Source organism: Ammospiza caudacuta, chromosome 4 (assembly GCF_027887145.1).
Source record: "Ammospiza caudacuta isolate bAmmCau1 chromosome 4, bAmmCau1.pri, whole genome shotgun sequence".
Taxonomy (NCBI): Eukaryota; Metazoa; Chordata; class Aves; order Passeriformes; family Passerellidae; genus Ammospiza; species Ammospiza caudacuta.
The window spans coordinates 11,410,952-11,431,754 of NC_080596.1; the positions used below are offsets into that span (position 1 = coordinate 11,410,952).

Here is a 20,803-nt window from a genome sequence, read left to right on the forward strand (position 1 = left end):
CTAAGACACATGAATGGCTCTGAGCAGAGGTGGAGAGACTGAAACCTGTTTTGCTTAGAGCACATTGGTTTTGAGCTGCAAAGCTCAGGGAGGGATCTAAACCTTTGGTGTTTTGTACCTTGGGCTTTCATTTCAGCCCAAACCTTTTTTCTTTTGAAATATTGGCATGAAGAGCCCTCCTCTGCAGAGTTGTCTCTCCTGGACTTTCATCTCTGGAGGCTGAAGCCTACGGAGATGATGCAACACAATCCAGGCATTCAAGCCAGTGGGAAATGCAAAGGTATAACTTGCCTCTTCTATTTCAGCTTTTCTGCTCAACCACAGGCACCAACAAAATCAAATGTTCCAGGTAGGAAAACAGAAATATGTGTGGATAGCAGAGATAGGGAAATCCCATCCCAGTCATTTGGCCTTCTGTTCCCTTGCATAATCCTTCTGGCGGAGCTTGGCTGGCAGCAGCACAGGCCAGGTCCAGGTTTGAAAAGAGACACTACTAGAACACCTGCTCAAGCCATCACTGAGAAACCTGGAAAATTAAACCAACCTTTCTACTCCTATGAGCTTATTTGACCTGCTTGCAAGCATGTCACCTGTTTTTTTAAAAATTATTTTATTAAATTGGAGACAAAGCCCATAGTGGCAGGTCAAAGATGCAGCTACAACAGGCTTCAGTGTGTGTACACAACTATACATCCCAGTGCTTTATTTGGTCTTCTCTAATAAATTACCAATTGCCTCTTCTTTGACACATTCTGGTTTTTTTCAGCTCTTAGCTTAGAGTAGTTGCAGCACTGGGGGCTTACTCTCCAAGAAATACCTGTACAAATTAATTTTGCAAGAGAATCCACTTAGTTATATTTTTATGATGGGTGTTGATGACTTTTTTTTAGGTGTGATTTTTTTCATTTTTGTGCTGAAATTGTCACCCCAGTTAGACACTTAACTCAATTTTTACCATACTAAAAATAAGGTTTTGTCTCTGTTTTACTTTTTTTTTCCAAACAAAAATGTGTTGTGCATTGCAATGATACGTAAAATATGTTTTTCAGGCTTGTCCCTTGATCCCCTTCATTTACCTCCCTTATTTTATGTGCTATAATCAGAACTTGCTGCTTCTGGTTGTGTGTGTGGGACTTTTCTGGACTTTGCTGTGTTGGGCCTGTCTGTAATTTCCCAGCCACCAATCTTAACAGTTGTGAAGATTATAAATGTATTATCTGAGAAGAGGTTGTTGTATGTCTAAACACCATTCATTTAAAAAGCAACAGACAAAATATAACACCCCTGAATAATTCTTCTATTCAGTGTAGTCCCATTGTAATGTTTTGCAGAGGTAAGGCTGAGGCTTTTCTCCCCATATGAGGACAAGTGGCATCATACCCTGTTTCCCTGGCAGTTCTGCAGTGTCGTGCTGACATGGCAACTTTGGATGCTGATTCCTCTCTCCTGAACAGTGCTGTCTAAGGCACTGCTTCCTGCCTCCACAGAGTTTCAGTCCTGCTCTCTTTCATGCAGCAGAACTGGCAGTGGGCTCGGACTCTCAGCGTCACATTTTCATTGGTGTTGGCAGCAAGCACTGTCCTCCCTTGTTCCCTTGCTCTAACTGCTCTGTTTGTTGAAATGCATAAATGTGCAATATAAAAGTGATGGGAAAAGTGGCAAAATATGAGAATTCAATAAAATTATCTTGATTGGGTTTCCAGTAGGATGATGAGCTAGAGTGAAGATACAAGTGACTAACTCCAGTGTGATGCCCACTTGGGATGGATTCCTGCCTTTCCCTCACTCCACTGTCTCTTACTCCTTCATGAGCCTGTTCCTTAGCCTTCCAGAAAACTTGGGGGGGAAAGGTGTGGTCTTATATTTATTCTGCAAGGTTGGTGAGGGGAACTGGCTTATGGAGTTGTTTGATAATTAGAAGGGCTGGGTGGAGGTTGAAATACATGGCTGAAACAAGGACAGCCAGGACAGGAGAGGTAGAAAGACAAAAAAGGGAGATGGAATTGGAAAGGGGGAAAAAAGCTTTGCCTGTTTAGTGGAGGGAATATATTTGATCAGTTCAGCTGACTGGAACTGTGGTCCCTGTGTTTAACCTTAATTATTTCTTCTTCCACTCTCTCATCCTTTGGTCAGGCTCTTCCAATTAGAAAGGCCTTCACAGTAGGGAATATGCATAATCATCTGAGTAAAGAGTGAGATGCTGTGGGAACACTGATGCAGTAAGTTTAGTAGGTGCAGCTCAAATCTTGGTAGCTGTTGGATTGTTTCCTCCATTTAAATGATTGTGGCTCTTTTTAGTGTGCATCATAGGAGTGATATTCTCTCTTGTTAAAGGAAATAGAACACATAGTTTTCCTAGGTAACCTGATCTTTGCAAAATGAGCAGAACCAACAGGTAGAGAACTTCCTGACTTGTGAAGCAGAAGCTGGGTGAAAAACGCAAGTGGATTGGAGCAATGGTTGTTCCAAATACTTTGAGCATGTGCAGAACCAAGGCACAGGTACAGGGAGAAGCAGAGAGGCACAGGCCTCTTGTGTTTATCAGGTGGCAATCTTCAAAGCACCCCACCTTAGATTTAGGCTAATCAGATTTTTAAAGTCTAGTTCTTTGACATAATTTTGAAAATTAAATATTAATGACTTGCCACAACAGCTGCTGTCACAGTACAGGCTGGTACTGGGCTCTGTGCCTTTGGGCTTAAGCCTTCTAATAAATCACACAAGTATTTGCTTGCTTGCTGCTGCACACAGGGGATGAGGTGAAATATAAGTAGTGGCACTCCATACAGGGAGTGACTTTAACTGTGCCTTTAGACATACCAAATAAAGTTAACTTAGTTCTTTGTGTACTTTCATTTTGGAAAAGACCTGTCCTTCCTGGTGCAGAGTTAGCAGGGAATGAACTGTAGCAGCTGAGGCAACATTTGGCTTGAAGGGTGAGCTGCCAACAGCTGAGTGCCTCAGGGAAACACAGCCTAGTCAGTTCTGCCTTGGCATGGGGACAACCTCCAGCTAAAACTGAGGTTACTTCCCTCAGCAAGTAGGTGTTACTGCAGAATAAAATAAAAACAAAAACAAAACAAAAAAACCCCAAAACGAAAACAAAAACCTCTCTTTGTGTAGGACATCATAATTACAAACCAGAGATTTATTTTTATGGAAGAATTATTCAAGGATCATGAAACAGAAAATAAGCCAGCTCGAGGATGTTGGAAAGAGTTACACCAGAAACATGGACATAAATGTAGCAAATTATGGAAAACATAAAATTAGATAAAGTGCTCAATTTTCAGTCATATATCACTAGGATAATTAGCAGCAATTAGGAAACAGCAGAATTTAGGGTATTAAGATTGAAGAGGAAATAAATACACTTTATATTTTTTTCTGAAGTACAAACTACTTGGAAAGCCCTCAGTGTCCTCCATAGCATGGAGTTGTTCACGTATTAAGAAAGAGAAGCAGGGCTTGTGTGCTGTCATTGAAATTTAACACTGACAGTGAGGAAGGTCAGCCTGAATTATCTGCAGCACTGGTTGCATGCATGGTTTATGCAGTGGTCCCCTCCCTTCAGTAACCTCTCCAGTGTTACCATTTATGTGTCAGAATCCCATGGAACTGGTGTGCAACTCCTCATCACCACTGACAAGAAGTACCAGCACTGCTTTGACAGGATCAGGCAGCAATTCCCATGACACTCAAAACAACTCAAATCCATGGGAATGCAAACTAGGCTGTCCCTGGGAACCTCATTTTTAGACACCTTCAGGTTAAATTCAATCAATCAGTGTGTCTGAAATTATATATACTTTACTTGCATATTTTATAGATTGATAGGATCCAATCTATAAACTCTAGGGAAAACAATTTAAAATCTTACTCTATATAAATATTTATAAATGTTGCTTTATTCATAGAAAATTAGATTCTTTATTTTCCTTGAATTTATAGTGAGAGTGCCCTGCATAGACATTGTGTTTCTACACACAGAGTTGTAGACTCTTAGTAGAGCATTGCTGACATTAGCAAAGTTGCTCCAATTTATATCAGCTGGGAATATGGTCCATAGGACCTAAGATACACTGGAAGATAATAATGATTTCTTTCTCAAGCACTGTTTAGTGAATTCAGCCATTAAAACATGGGAACTAATTAACATCTCAATATTACATATTGAAATTTAAAATATTGTAAAAATAGCATGTTAAGCATATATGTTTAAACTTAATAGGATTGGCATTTGCTTTATGACAGTTAAGCAAATCAGATTCTGCATAATATGGATAAATCTCCAGTTTTCACCAAGTTTGTGTACCTATGTCACACCTGCCATCAGCACCAAGGTATTTTTGTATCACTTGTCCATTCTGTGACATCTAGATTTCAGGCCACATGGCACAGTTCTCATGTATCTGAAAAGGTATTTTAAACCTACTGAAGCTAATAGGAATCCAGGCAGTTTATGAAAGGCATGACCAGGCTTCAAACAGATCCTAGGACTCAGACTATTGCACTCTTCATCTCAAAAGCAAGACGGACACAAATTCAAACGGAGTGAAGAAACCTTCCCTCTTCATGTTCTTATCCTTTTACTCGGCACTGAGCGTTTTTTCGAATAAATCCCGTTTTCTTGTCGGCAGGCAGCTCCATTCATGTGGCCAATGCTTTCACTGGCACCTTCTGGCTGAGAACTCTCCTCAGTGGTCTGAAACAGAAAGGACATCTCAGTGGAGGCATGTGTGTGTCTTCCACCCCCTGGACCTGGTTCCCATTAGGTAGCTCCAAACCTAGTAAAATCTAGATATATGGCAAATTACTCATCAGGTCTCTGCTTGACTTTCACACCCCATGGCAGCTGAGCTATTGCATTCCCATCCCCCAGCAGAAAACCCACCAAGGGACAGCTCAGCAGACTTTCCTGTAGAGAGGGTGACATGTTTTTAAGGCTGTGAGAAATCATATGTGATTTATCCAGAGCTGGGGTTCAACATAAGAAGTCCTAATTTGGATGTGTGTCAGCCATTCATACTCAAAGAGCTATGGTGGAAACAAAATCCTTGGAACTCTCTGAAAACCTGGACACCTTCCAGGCTGCAGGGTTGCTTAGAAAGCCAAATATCTTTCAGTGGCATGTAATACCAAGAACCAATAGCTGCTGACTGCAGTGCTCATGACTTTGCGTAGCCCAAAGTCTGGGTGGTGGTGTTTGCACACAAGCAGATAAGGCTTGTCTATAACATGCTGTTGGTCTGGATTACTCAGCTCTTTTCAGATTTACCCCAGTGAGACAGGACAAATCCTCTCAGGTTTCTAGCAGTGAGTTACTCTCTGAGCTCAGTTTCAAGGCATAGAGCCATTCAAACTACCAAAAATGAAGGCACGATCTACCAAAGTAATTTATACTTGCTTTGCCAAACACTTATTTGAAAAAGAGTTAAAAAAATTAAAACATACTTTTCTTTTACACTGCACATTTGTAGATGCATTATTTTCTGTCTTCATTCCAGTGGCCTCTTCCAGTTCTGAAAAATAAAGCAATAAAAAAATACTAAATTAAAAAGAAGTGGGGGGAAGTAAGCATACCCTCAATTTAGTAGCTGCCTGAAGTTAAAAAAAAACAACTATTCCTCTGGGCATTTATCACACAGAAGAATAACTGAAGAGTGATGAATACTTCCTAAAACATTTTTTGAGGCAATGTGATTAATCTGTCAAGACTGCCTACCTTGGGGGTATTTAGAGAAAAGAATAAAATTAGCAACTTGACTGTAGCATGGGGTAGCAGAGACACCTTTCAGAGTGGAATTCTGCCTTTTTCCAGCAGGTTAATGGAAGACTAACTTTAGTTGTTATATTCTCAGAAGATGGGAGCATTTAATGTATAACAGGCTCCAAGAGCCCTCATGCTAACAGTATAACTGATGTTATTTTCCCCTGGGTTGGTCCTCAGGTAAAAAAAAATAGAGCCTGAAAACCTTCAGGCTCAATTTGAGCGAGACAATCAGGTTACAGTACTCTAGTTAAAAAATAAACAAAAAGATAAAAAGAAAAGGCAGAGCACATTATGGAAAGTTACACCAGTGTGTCTGCAGTGTCTTTCAGGCCTGTGCTGAATTTAATATATTCACTCCTTAACAAACAGCACATGTGACCAGAAATGAGTAATAACATTGAGTCTGTAAGAGAAAGGTTGAGGAGCAGGATTTTGTCTAAAAGTTTAGATGAAATACATATGGGGGTATTTGTATATATTTATAATAATTGGCATTAAGAATAGCAGTTTGATGAATGGTAAAAAATGCAGTTGATTACTTTCCCTTGCATGTAATGGCCTAGGCTGTGATGGTGTTTCATTGGGAAATAAACAAAGAAGAGATTCCTTTGAGCCCTAGAGCACACATACCTGTAAGAAGTGCATCAAGAGTCTCCACTGCATGTTTTGCATCTTCCATTGTGAAACACATTGGTGGTTTAAATTTTAAAATATTCCTGTAGGGTCCATCTGCACTAAGAAGGATTTGATGCTCTTTGAGTCTGTGGAAAGAGGAAACACCTGTGTTAGATACAGGTATAAAACTGTGTCCTGTCACTTCCTTCAAGCTAAGACAGATTTTGAAAGTTTTCTTTTTTTAGTATTATGTCACAAAAAACTACACAAACTGAAAACAAAATTAATGACTAACTGCTGGAAAATGTTAGGAGGGTTTGATCACTGCACACAGTCTTTAAGAGCTACTTACTTGTAAATAAGATGAAGGGCTTCAGCTGTGGCTGGAGTTCTCTTCTGCTTATCTTTCACCAGATCCACACCAACAAACAATCCAACACCCCTGGAGTAGAAAAGAAAAGTACAGACAAGTGAAATCCAGTGTCAGTAGCCCAAACCTCCTGCTGCAAATGCAATACCTGTTTCTAACAACTGCAATTCCCTTCCCTGGGGTGCAAATGGGGGAAGGAGAATGGGAGGGGAGACTTTGTCTTTGGTCACCTTTTGGCAACTTCACACAATAAAATGGGATAACAGGTATTTATGGATAAATAAATTTACCTGGCTCATTAATGCTATGTGGCCTGATAAGAATGACAGAATAATCTTCTTTCATGCTTATCCTGAAAATCACAAGCCAGGGAGACAAAAAAAGAAGTACAAAACCCTGCAACCCAAACTCTTCCCCTGGAAAAACCTGGAGGCAATTATCAATGGCAGTAACATGAGATGAGGACAATTCATAGTAACATCTCTCAAGAAAATCCCAGAGATTTTAACAAGGTCTGCACAAGTACAACAGTGTGCTGACATCTTGGTTATTGCATGTGGATGGCTCTTTCTCCTGCTCTCCCAGAACTTTTTTAGTGGCTATGCTTGTAAGTAATTAAGCAGATAGATGGACAACTTTAAAAATATATATATATATTGCCTTTCAATAACAGTTTTGGGCAGTCCATTTTAAAAGAGAGGAGTAGCAAAATCATGGCATGTTTCTGTGTTCCACTCACACCAAGTTTGCTGCTTTTTCTTCTCTGACATTGCTGTGATGCACCCACCTGATATCTCCCACTAAGGGATGCTTCTCCTTTTGCTCAGCCAGCAGCTCCAGGAGATAATTTCCTACACGTGTGGCATTCCCTTGGAGATCTTCTTTCTCTATTACATCCAGTACAGCCAAGCCAATGGCACAAGACACTGGATTGCCTCCAAACTGAAAGCAAAGACAAAACAAAACATGTAATCAAAATCAAAACCTAACAAAACAAAACATTAACCTGCGGGTATCCACGTTGTTTTCACTTGCCCTCTCCTGCTTGGCATGTCATGAGGAAAGCTCAGAAAGGTGGGGATTTTGTGGCATTCAGGCTGTGGAACACCATCCCCTACATTTGGGCAAGGGAAAGGCTCCCTCTTCCTCTCCTCCAGGTTGCAGTAATTTGAAGATCTCAGGACTGAAGGATTCAGCTGATTGCACATGCAGGCAAAATGCTCCTGGGAAGAGCAGTGGGTGGTAGATTTGATATCTTTTTATCCAGAGAGTATAAATTCCATTTGAAACAGGGGAATTCATGGTAGATGGGAAGAAGGCCGAGTCACAGGAACAGAAATCAGGCTCAGTAAACGAGAAGACTGAACCTCTGTGGCATGCACACAGATGAAATATTTTCTGGTAAAGGGTCACTGTTTTGTTAGGTGTCAGTTGTGGAGCCAGGTCTGCCAGGTCATGAGCTCCACCAGCATGGAGCCTATCCTAGATAATGGAATTTTACATAATCAACATTTCAAAGTGGGAAGAGGGAAAGAGACATAAGGAAGAATTTATCTGTATCGATATGAGCTGAGGTGCATGACCTGCCAGAGAGCTTGTGCTGGTACATATGATGATGTAACACTTGATACAGAGCATATTTCAAAGCTTCTCCACCTGCTTTTAGATTTAGACTGTGGTTGGCTCAAGCTCTTACTAATGTGATGCAGTGATTGCTGCAGATGTTATCTGGATCACCTGGAGAACTTCTAACTGGTAGATGCAGACCAAAAGAAAAATAAAAAGGGCAAATCTTCACCTATGAACTTACTGTATTGAAATACTCCAGTCCAGAAGCACCAAAACCTTCAGCAATTTCCCTTGTTGTGACCACGCAAGACATGGGGTGTCCATTGCCAATGGGCTTTCCCATGGTGACAATGTCGGGCACAAAGTCTTCACCTTGCAGCTGGAATGCCCAAAAATGCTTCCCAACTCTGCCAAAGCCAACCTGGACCTCATCAGCTATGAACACTCCACCTGCTGCACGCACATACCTGAAAACAAACACAATACCTTGAGAGTCTAGTGCTGCAGAACACAGGTAGGCAATCAAGGACAAGGCAGTCTGCATCACAGAAATTCTGCAGTGTGAGACCAAGTTAGGAAAAAAAGAAGGAATACAGTTACAGCTATTTTATAGCTATGAAATTTTTAGTATGCTACATGATAAGAAAAAAAAAGACATTTTAATGTCAAATAGGAGTACTGTAATGGTACTGTAGGATTATAACTGGTTTAACTTCATCTTCCATCAAACTTATGGCTGAGGATTAAAGATAGGAAAAGAATAGCAATTATCTAGCTAAAAATTAGCTGATATTCCATAAAAAATTGAACTGAAATCATACTCTCCAATAAGCAGAAATGAGCCACAGACAGCCAAGAACAGGAGAAGTTAATAGCTGAATTGATTAGATAAGTCTATAGTGAAAAAAAGCTATTTCTTTCTTTAATTTCCCCATTACGCCCCTCTGAAGTGCTGTACGTACTCTGCCACTTTCTGGAAATAGCCCACAGGTGGAATTACTTGGCCTCCACAGCTCTGCATGGATTCAGCTATGAAGGCAGCAATCTACAAGAGACAAACTCGTGTGAGAGCTGTGTTCATCTACTTGGCCTTGGCAGAGACATCTAACAGTCTAGAAATAAATGTTTAAATGTGGGCCTTAATTTAATCACGCAATAGGCTGGACAACTGAGAGATCTTGAAAACAGCTATGGCTAAAGGATTTATTAATTTTGTAATCAGAGTGCCCAAATCTGCAGTAGCCAGGGCCACCTTGCAGCCTGATGGGAATGGAATGATCTCCATTAATCCTTTGTGTTTAACTGGATGACATTTCCTGGTGTCAGTGGATGCTGGATTAGCTCCTGGGAGCTACATAAATTTATTTTAAAATGCCAGTTTACAGGACACGCACAAGAGTGTGTACCATCTTCCCTAAGAGGTTAATAAAGCTTGCAGGTGTATGTGGGTTTTTGTTTAATCCTGAACACCAGGTGGAGGTGGGTGGCAGCTGACCTGTAAGATGACCTGTGGCTACCCTTTGGGCACCCCTGCCTAATGCACATAACTACACAAATAACATGTCAGCACGAGGCACTTGAGAAAAGAAGAGAAATATTCTACAGATGAAATAATTCCAGTTGCTAGGAATGAAAAAGAAAGTTATTTCGAGTCAGGAAGGGTAAGAACAGCAGATCAGACACACTGGAACATCGAAATTCGTTTCTTGTCAACAGCAGAGGTCTATGCAGGACAGATTCAATATTACCCCAAGGTGTCAGCACAAGTCTGCTATTTAAGGGATTGCATCCCCACACCACTTGTGAACCCCTCCCTGAGCATCAAGAGGTCTCTGTGCTGGTGCAGTCTTCCTGGAAACAAGGCCGAGCAGTAACGCGCAAAGAGCCGCACGCTACGCGTGAGCACAAGCCAAAGAGTGCGCGGCTTCCCACTGCCTGTGAGGCTTAGCCTTTAGCACAACTTGTCCTGCCACAGGTCTATGCCACCAAAACCTAAGAAATGTGCAAAAGAAAGGAAACAGGGGAAGAAAAAAACAAAACTATCCGTTAGTAGAGAATAAAAAAGAAAAAACGTTGATGAAGAAACTAAAAGAGGGGTGATGTAAGCCCGTTGGACTAGAAGGGAACATGCTCCAGTCTCCGCTGAAGTCTTCTGGGACTTCAGTGGGTTTTGGATCAAGCTCTACAAGTCTCAACACACTAATGCCATCATATAAAAGATTAACACACATTTTAGGTACACCTGTCTGTTTTTATCAAGGTCATAGTGTGTATGAGTGAAAGTTTCACCTTTTTATATGACTTCAAAGTCATCTTAACCAAACAGGCTCAGAAATGTAGTATTGGGATTTTTTCTAATAGATTTTCTCCATGTCCTGGATTTTTTAATGTCTTTGCTAGAATTTGTGATGTAGTTTCTCAGCTGGTCTCAAACATTTCCCTACTGTATTAACAATCTACCAATTCAATGCATAAAATAAGAAATTTAACAGCTTTGATTGTATCTGCTTATATACAATTGTATTATTGATCCTTTCATTGATGCCTAGAAAAATTATCATAAAGCATCAGATAGAAAAATTGCAGAGAACCATGATAGAAAAATGCAATTTTTAAGCATTTTAAGGAGAACCCATGATAAAAAATGATGGGGGAGGGAAGCACATGAAATTGGGAAAGAAACAAGTCCTTAGTTGCCTGTTACACACCCCCATGCCAAAAGAAATAGGTGAAGCCTCAACATTTCTAAAACACACACCTTGCGTCCATTCTTCTGCGTTTCTTCAATAATCGTTTTCACCTCTTCAGCATAAGCACTTGCTGGATCTGGGTGGTCTTCCCTGTATTTCCCTCTGTAGATATCTGGAGAAGGAGCCTGAAAAGACCAATTTATTTATTTGTTTTTATGAAGGAAATACTTCTATGAAACTTTTACTTTGTTTTCTATTATTCCACTTTATTGGCTTTTCACACAAATAGCTAATAAGAGTTAGTACAGCCTGAATTGCAAAAATGCTTACTGGAGCTTAAACTCAATCTGGGCCTATCATGCCCAATCCAATATTACTGAACACAGCTGCTGTAAGAACCATCATCTACCTCATCCACCTTTCAAGACTGTCCTTCCTCTCCCTCAAGACACAATAATGAGTACACATCCACCACCTTATTTCAGATTCTCATAGAAGATCCCTTTCAGCAACTGGGCAGTAGGGTTCTCTAGTCTGTCACTTCCCTCCCGGCATTTTAGTCACGGTACAAATCTGTGAGACATTCAAGCTTCTACAAATGGTGTTAGGAGCCTCTACAAATGGTGTTAGTCACTGTCTCAGTAACTGAGAGACAGGAAGTGGTGCAGAAAGATGGATGCTACTTTGGCACTGTGGTTAACACAAGGAGGTCTAGACAGGAAAGGCCTGCTTGGTGTACATTTCTAGACAGGGAAAAATTTTTGTCTTTTTAAGATGCACAAGTTTGTCACTCCCTTAGACAGTCAGGGGTCCTATTACCCAAGCTGTGCAAACTTCTGCAATCTGCATTTCCAGTTTTGGAACTAGACTCAAAGTCCTGCATATCTCTAACCAAACCAATGCAATGGATATTGGCTAATTTCATCAAACTGTGTAACTATACAATGCAGTGACTAAGAAAACCTGTAGCACAATGAAGGAAGTGATCAGCCCCACAGCTGAACACCTTCTTAGAAATCCAAAAGCAAACAATTTTGCTGTACTTATTCCAGTGAAATCAGCTGAGCATGTGCATACTAGCATCAGCAACACAGAATGAAAAATATTTACACTAGAAGTGGGTAATACAATATGCTGCAGAACAGGCAAAATTACAAAAAAAAAAAAAAACCAAATCCAAAACAAAACATGCAACCAAACTAACAAAATTCCAACAACAAAACAAAACCACAAAAACCCCCAAAACAAACTAAAAACCATACTTACCACATGCACATACTCCTTCTTGCTGTCCTTTCCCAGCTGATTAAATTTATAGGGGCTGATGTCAATCAGAGATGTAACATGGCCATGGTAAGCACTGTGTGAGTGTTAAATATCCAAGTCACTTTTCACCAAATGTACAGAAGAACCAAATTTACAATTGTGCCTATATATCATCCAGAATAGCAACCATATCTGCATCACAGCGGCATTGTTTGTGAAGGGATCTTGATTTAATTTTCTGTCTTTCCCTCAAAGACAATATGAAATTGCTGTTGACTTTAATTCACTAGCAAGACTGGAAACAAGATAAAATCAAGTGCCAACATGGGGACAGACCAAGAGGTTGTCTGGACTGCACTGATTTCCTAGAGCTGAAATGGGGGTCCAGATGCTTCATTTCCAGCCCACTCTGGCCAGCCCAAGCTTTGCAAGCTAGACCCCACCACCACAGGGAAAACTCTCAGGAGTGTGCATGGCATGAGGAAGTGGGGACCTCATGCAGCAGCTGCCCATCACTGTCTGCCCTGAAGACATTGCAGGTGAGAGGGTTTGGCAGAAGCCACTGTCACTCAGGAAAAGGATTTTGTTGGAATATAAGTGTTTATACTGCAGAGTATGCTAAAGCTGGTTACTATTGAAGCCAACTGATTTAGAAATGAGGGACTGCAGCCTTTTGAGCCTAAAGCATGCAGCATCTTTATTCAGGGAATAGTAAACACTTTTGTTCAGCCATAAATTTGAAGTGAATCAAACCTCAAACCAAAGACGTGTCATGATTTCTTAGTAGAACACACATAGGTTAGTATGTTGCTAACAGGGATCTGAATATAGCTGAGTCAAACCAGCTTTGTGCTGCTCAAATAGACATGTGCCCTTGCATCTGCTCTGGCTGGACTTTCTAATCACAACCTGAGAAGAAAATCCAGCACTACAGCAACATCACCAAACCCACAGCTGCATCTAGGACAGCAAAACCATGAAATGTGGTCAGCCACCTACCCTGAGGCTGGCAGCCCTCCCAACACCTCCTGATTTTGCAGTCCCTTGGTTTTGTGTGCATACTTGTGTTCACTGAAGGAGAGCTGAGCATCATTGCAGCACTGCTGCAGAACTACAGGATCTTTCTTCTTGACCACTGAATATTTATTTGTGCAGAATGAAATGTGTCCAGCAATGCATGATGAAGAGAAAGCACTTTTTCCAGAGCAGCCCAGTAGCCAGACCGCTCACTGCTTTTGAAACCAACATTTAAGTCTCTGGGATGAATTGCTCTGGGAGTCTGTGGGAAATGCCCTCTAACAGGTGCCTGACCTTCTGGGGTGACTGACAAGCTTATTTTTCAGAGATCTTCAAAACTTGTGTTTATCCAAATGTGAAAAAGGGATTTCCTGATCTGTTCTAATAAAAAAGCAACAAAGCTTTTCTTTCAGCAGGCAGCGGAGTACAAACAGCAGGGGGTTGCTGCAAAGCTGCTTCTGAAGCAAAGGCAGGAGCTGCTGGCTGTGCTCACATAAGCTGCTCTGTGTACTCACTTTTCCAGGGTGATCACATCTTGGTGCCCACGGTACTGCCGAGCCAGCCGCAGAGCAAGATCATTTGCTTCAGACCTGCATGGAAACAGACCCACCAGCAAAGCAGTGAGGGAGCACTTCCAATAAAAAGGGTATCCTGACAGAAGGCAAGGCATGGGACTCGTGGATATAAGAAATCAACACAGCAGACTCTGTTACTCTACAGATTACATTGCTAAGGTTGAGACTATAAGTGCCATGTAAGGGGGCAAAGATAAAACAGCCCTTTGTATAAACAGCAAACAAAGAGATGCTTTCTTTCCCTCCCCCAGTTTGCCAGTAGATATTTACCTCCCCTTGGTACAAAGGAGGCCAATTTGCAGCTGAGAACACAGTGCAGTCACTAACCCTCAAAAAGCAATGCCCCATCTCCCACAGTCCACAACTCCTTTCTCCCCAGCTTGCACGGTCACAAATCTGTACCCTGGAAGAAGACTCAAGCTTCCAGCCTGATCTGTCACAGCTCCTCTGCTCACAGGCTGTTTTGTAAGTGATCACAGACTACCAATCTGCCTAAAGAGGACTAACTTGTTTCCAAGGTTATCTGTCAATTTACAGAAGGCATTCTTCAGTCTGTACATAACATTCACCAATTTGCAGAATTAATTTCCTCTTCTTGCTTTTTTCCCCCCCACTTTTTTTTTTTTTTTTTTTTTTTTTTTTTTTTTTTTTTTTTTTTTTTTTGCATAGAATTCAGAAGGCCAGTTTCATGTTTTGGCTCTCTTGCTTGGAGCCATCACTCTAAATATGATAGCTGCAAATAGGAAGTAAGTTTTGATCAGTGCTGGATATATTTTTGTTGTAGGTTACTAAGTCCTACTTCATAAGATTTAGACCAAGCTGTCCTGAGTGTCTGTCTCAAACAGGAGCAAAATAGTCATAAAGAACAGTCATTTAAAAAACCACAACTCAGACCTACCCAGAGTTAACAAAATAGCAAACAGAGAGTTTCTCAGGCAGGGTGGCTGTGAGTCGCTGTGCATACTGAACAAGGTTGTCATGCAGGAAGCGAGAGTTTGTGTTGAGCAGCTCCATCTGTTTTGTTGCAGCCTTTATCACATATGGATGGCTGTGGCCCACTAAAGAAACAAATTATTAGTTATTACTATCAAGTCAGTTCAGTCAATTACTGAACCACAAAAGGATGTTCAGAGAAGATTGTGAACACCACCACTTGGCAGAAATGTGTCTTGATCGCTACTGGAAATTGAGGAATAGAAGCAGTTCTCCCAAGTCAAACTGCTTACCATGTGCAACGTTGTTGATGCAGTCTAAGTATTTTTCTCCTTTCTCATCAAACATATATTGGCCTTGAGCACGGACTATCTTCAGAGGGTCCTTGGCATAGAAAACTTTGCAGGAAGGCCTAAAACATAATAAACATAACACCATTTCAATTTTCACACTTTTTCTCCCTCCTTTGAGTGTTGAGGAGGTTGATTTTTTGCAGCTCTGGAGACAATTGCCTCCTTCTGCAAAAAAAGCTAAAAGCCTGTGAGTAATTCAGGTGGTGGTCAAGCAGGGGCTCCTGCTCACAGTGAAAACCCCTGCCTGGGGGCAGGCACAGTGGGAACAGAAGCTGGTCTTTAATAAGGGTGTTTTCAAAGCTTGACTCTGCCTGCAATTGATTTCACAGGAGAACAGTGTCTGCACGTCGCTCCAGGTCCTTATATGTCCTGCCGTGTTCCTGGGCTGCAGCTCTGCTTGTTTACACGCCTTACAGACATCCATGGCCAAATCACTCGCTGGGACTAAAGGAAGCTGTTAAGCACAGTTTTATACTATAGCCAAAAAATCCTTACGCAATGGAGGGCTGTAGCATATAGAGGTCACAGTCAGACAAAAACAAACACTAATGCCTTGCAGGCTTTATTTTCAGAGGTGCTGAGCAGGTCCTAAAACCCTCACACTCTCACCCTGTTTGCTTTGGATAAAAATCTTTAAAAGCAGCATTTTATAAGCACCGCAATCACAGTGACTTCCACCAAAACTCAAACTCCTTATAAAATTAACCAAAGTACTCTTCGAACACTCTTTTATTTTTCTCCCCCCCCCTCCCCACCCCGTGCCCCCCTGTTCTTGGAGAATGTGCCAGCTATGTAATTATGTTGAATGATATTACTGAGCAGAAGGAAAGTCTTCTGAACATTTAGCAGTGTTTATATGAACTTGGATAAACACAGTTGTTTCCAGGTAAGTCTGAGAGTTATTGTTGGGTATACTGAGGTTATGAACTTGTAAATGTGACTCCTGCATAGTGAAGCAGTTTACTTTCTTTCTCACAGCTTCTAACCGCGATGCAAAGCCACACAATTTCCTGTGCTGCTGATACATTCTTTTTCTTGATCAGTGTCGGTCACAACCTCTGGCAGCCCTCCTGCACGTCCCTCAGTTAAACTCAGCTCAAGGAACAGCAATAGGTTCATTCAGCGGACACGGTGTTTTGCAGGTGCACGCACAAAAACATCCCAGCCCTGCGCAGCCTCATTTCAACACACACACCTGGGTACCACATCCCGGCCGCTTGCTCTGATCTGTTGGAAAAGCGAATTTGATGGGCAGTGCTCTAATGACGGCATCCCTCCGCCCGCCTGGGGAACTCCGGGTGGCCCCGAGCCCTGGCAATCCAGAGGGATGGCAGCTCCTGTGTGTGCCCATGTCCCCCTCCCCGCTGGGTCCGGAGGGGCCGCCCAGCGCTGGCAGCCCTCGGGCAGCGCCGGACGGGCGCTGTCACCAAAGACAGACCTTCCTCCTCCTCCTCTTCCTCCCCTCTGCCCCGCTCCCGGCCCCGCCGCCGCCCCTACCCGATGTGCTTCCTCCGAAGGGCGAGGGTCTCCGCCTTGCTGTAGAGCTCCTCCATCCCGCCGGCAGACAGGCACGGCACGGCACGGAGAGCACCGTCCGTCCGTCCGAGCCGCCGAAGGGTTCCCCGCCTCTTATCCCGGCGCCGGCCCCGGGCAAACCCCTCCTCCCGCCTCCCTCCCTCCCGCCTGCCCCGCCGGGACGGGACGTCCCGTTCCGACCGCTCCCCCATCCCCATCCCCCTGGGCTTTCCTGTCGGGGGGACTTGTGTTTCCTCTTGAGCTGAGGCGGGCCAGCCGCGGGTGAGTCCTGTGCCTTGGAGCTGTGTTGGTTTTGTTTCTGTTTTTTGCTAGGGGTGCAGAGCAGCACAAATTGGCCGAACAACCGGCTCGGTGCGTGGGGACGGTCCGGCTCCCACGCGCGATCCTGCCATTCCTGCCATTCCTCGGTCATCCTGGTGGCCACGGCGCCACTGCCACAAACATGCGGGAGGGGGGTGAGGAACGCAAAGCGGATTATTTAATCAAAATCAGGGCCGTAATTCAATGTTCCTCTCTGCCTCTTATGTCCCCAAATCTGTTTGTAAGAGTAGGCTGAGGTATATATGCCCATCAAAGCCAGTATCACTATTTCTGCATTTCTTAAAAAGTGAGGCAAATTAGTAAGATCTACAGCTTGCCAGGTTTTGTACGTGTACCTAAAGAGCCGTGGTGCTCAAATACGTTGGTTCACTCTTAGGTCCAGGCAATATCTAAATATACCTAGTCCTTGATCACTTTGTAACCACAGAAGCAAAAAAGAAGTGGCTTGCTCGAATGTGGCATTTCTGCATGGTTACATTGATAATTACTTCGCTGGACATCAAAGCCCACAGGAAAAAGAGGGGAGAATAAGACGAGGTTGGAGGAGGGGGAAGGAGGACAGAATTCCTATCAAGAGACATCACATTTCAAAACAGCAAAGAAGCTGCTGGTGGAGCACCTCGGATTCACCTTCTCGCTGCCAAGCACGCACCGTCTCCTCTGGAGGCTGCGTGAGCAGACAGCACGAACACTCGCCCACGGCCCTGCTACCCCATCTGTAGCTCGTCTGTGCCACCTGCAGCACTGTGTTTGGAAGAGTTTTCAGAGAGCATATGTAAAGCCACACAATTTCCTGTGCTGATGATACTTCCTTTTTCTTGATCAGTATCCAGCAAGTCATCCTAAATTCTGCATATTGAAGAAACATACTTCCTGATTTTTACTTTTTAAAATATCTCTGCCAGCAAGCCACCTTTCTGCTTCTCTAGACAGCACTTCTTTCCATCCAGTCATTTACTTGAGCTTCGTCAGTGTTAAATTTGAAGCTTTGACATTCTATACTCTGCTCCATTGGAAACCTTGCCTCACTAGCCAACAGTAGGAGAAGTCATAGCAGCTCCACCTCTATATCCCAGCAGAGACAGCTGCTGCCTGTCTTCAGTGCCTTGTCCAGACAGGAAGACATAAAAAGACACGAAGGAATTGCCAAAACTGTCAGCTAGGGCAGTATTGTACAGGCAATGAGGAAATTCATTGATGGGTCCTCAAGAAGAGAACAGGCATTTAGATGTGCTAACATCCAAACAGAGCCAAGGCTAGAGTCTGTCAGGAATGCTCTCTGCAATGCTTTTCCCTTTTGCCTGCACCTCTGAAAACTGGGCAATGATATTCAGCATGGGGTGGATGCAGTTCAAGTTGTACTACACCTTACGTACTGACTTAGCAGCAATCCCTGTACCAGCAGTGCACAGAAGGGCTGGGGCAGGCAGCACCCAAAAAGAATTTCAGGAGAGATGGTTTTCCCACACTGGGCTGGTGCCTGCCCTCTATCGGTGTTGAGCACAGACTTGTCCCTTCCTCCAGGGCTGCTCCCGATGCCAACACCAGAAAATCTCGGCTGTTTATGCTGATGTGCCTTGTCTTGCTCATGTGGAAACTCTGGGCCACAAACAGCTCAGAATATTGAGCTGCTACTTTAGAAGCATGCACTGACAGTCTGGTATCAGCAAAAGCAAGTCTGCCCACAGCTAACTTATAACAACAGCAAACCTCACCAGGAAACCTTGAAGTGGCAGGTGAAGTAGAAGTGGGAGATTGTTTCTTTGTTCCTTTAAAGAAAGGGTTGTAACAATCAAGGAAATATCCCTCCCTCTTGGCTTATACTTCTTTTATGCTCTTTTGATACCATGAGCAGGAGCAAGCCTGCCAACTCTCATGTGTGGAGTCTCTCCCAAGATTAGCAGAGATGCTGACCCACACACAGGCCTTTGAAGCACGACTTGCCCTCACAATGCTATGCAGCAAATACTGCCGGGAAATACTTCATGCTATATAGTAGGATTAAAACAGTTTCTTTTCTTTTTTTCTTTTCCAAAATAGTTGTGTTTTTGTAAAAAGCCAAAAATACAAACCAAAACATGCCGTTTACTCCATCCTGCTCTGTTTGCCTTATGAGCATTTTAATTTTCTTTCTTTCACACTTGTTTATGGGCTTTGTCCTGGCATGGTACCAGAAATCAGCAGCCTGGCTTCCTGTATGAAGGATGAAAATGAGTAAATATTTCTAACAGTTACCCAAAGTATCTGAGTAAGGTGCCTCTGGCTTCCGATGTAACTGTGAAGGGGTTACTCTGAAAAACAATATATTGCTGGTGCATCCTGAGATGTAAACCCACTGCAGATGGATTCGCTGTGGAAATTGATCTGCACCAAAGATCTGTTTCAGTGCAGAAATTTAAAGATGGACAAACCATAGCTGTCTGCATCTTCTCAGGGACGGGCAGCTGCTTGGCATTTGCTCTGGAAGGGGACTGGACTTGCCTGCGAGTTCATGCAGTGACTGGTCCAGCAGGGCCCCCAGTCAGTTTAGCACAGGGTGTGTTGGCAGCACTTGTTTTTATCAGCTTCATCTCAACCAGAATCAATTACCTCACAATGATTTTAATATACCAAATAGAAGAGAGATCCTAAAAGCTGGCAAAAAGTTACCAGATACTTGTTAGCTCCAGGAGGGAGCAGCCAAAGGTGATGTCAGAAAGACCTCGTGACAGCTCCACTTAGGTGTGGGCACTTTGGAAACTCAGTCAAGCTGTAACCTGCACCCAAAAAAACAATCAGGATATTTATTAGCTATTGAACATTCTGTCTTGGTGTAAGCACATGAAATAAACCCCTGCATCCTGGTTATGTTACAGGAGCATGTCCACAAACTAAAGCAGCTTGAGTAAAAACTATACTAGCAGAAAGAGATCTCTCTGAAGAGGTTTGTGTACAGTATTTTCTGAACTTTACTGGTCATATACATATACATATACATATATATATATATATATATATATATATATATATATACACACTCATATTTATATGTTCAAGTAGACACCTGGAGACATTAAGATAGATAGATAGATAGATAGATAGATAGATAGATACACAAATATATAGATATGTATATATGCAGCAAACCAATGTATTTTTTTTACTACATCTAGGAGATGGGAAAGTAGAATGCCCTCCAGCTGGAATTTTCCAAAGCCAATGGAAGAGAAGACAAATTAGTAACCCTGGGAAGACAGAACCCTGCAGCAACATGACATGTTTTGGCATTCCCTTGTTTTCCTTTATTTGGGTGCAGTTGTTACTACTTGCTGGAACATGAAATGCTTTGTCAGCTCCTTAGTTTGTTTTGGGGGTTTTTTTTGTTTGTTTTTTTAACCTTTATGTGTTATTATAATGGAACCATAAGGTGAAGCTGTGTGAGAAGAGGACATAAAAAGCTGCTTCTGTTGCCTTATTTTTTATTTGGGTAGGGATTAGCAGGTTTAGTAGGTCCACAAGGCAGTTACATAATAGCCCATAAGTATTTAATTAAAAAGTTCCATTAAAAAAGAGGCAGAACTGGCAGGCATTTCACATGCAGTCCTGCATGTGCTCTGGCACATCACACAATTATGCAGGAGGCATGTGAATGGGGGGCAGTGCCAGAGGGAAAGTCATGTCCCATGGCTGCAGGAGGATGGGAAGGCTGTAGGATATTGGTTACCTGAGATTTGGTCCTGAAGCAGCTAAAGGGAGCACAGAAGTGAAAAATAACAGGGATGCTGTCAAAGCATGGAATTGGAAAC

General features: G+C 42.6%; 1 protein-coding gene across 1 annotated transcript; it reads right to left on the reverse strand.

The window, feature by feature from the left end:
- Positions 1 to 3,114: 3,114 nt before the first annotated feature.
- Positions 3,115 to 16,772, reverse strand: ETNPPL (ethanolamine-phosphate phospho-lyase). The gene is made up of 13 exons (XM_058802965.1): positions 16,659 to 16,772; positions 15,102 to 15,220; positions 14,774 to 14,933; positions 13,816 to 13,890; positions 12,284 to 12,377; positions 11,086 to 11,202; positions 9,290 to 9,372; positions 8,569 to 8,794; positions 7,546 to 7,700; positions 6,741 to 6,830; positions 6,404 to 6,534; positions 5,455 to 5,522; positions 3,115 to 4,705 (listed from the first exon to the last, which is right to left on the reverse strand). The coding sequence occupies exons 1-13, from the start codon at positions 16,712 to 16,714 to the stop codon at positions 4,574 to 4,576; spliced, it is 1,506 nt and encodes a 501-aa protein (XP_058658948.1). The 5' UTR covers positions 16,715 to 16,772; the 3' UTR covers positions 3,115 to 4,573.
- Between the last annotated feature and the right edge of the window lie 4,031 nt (positions 16,773 to 20,803).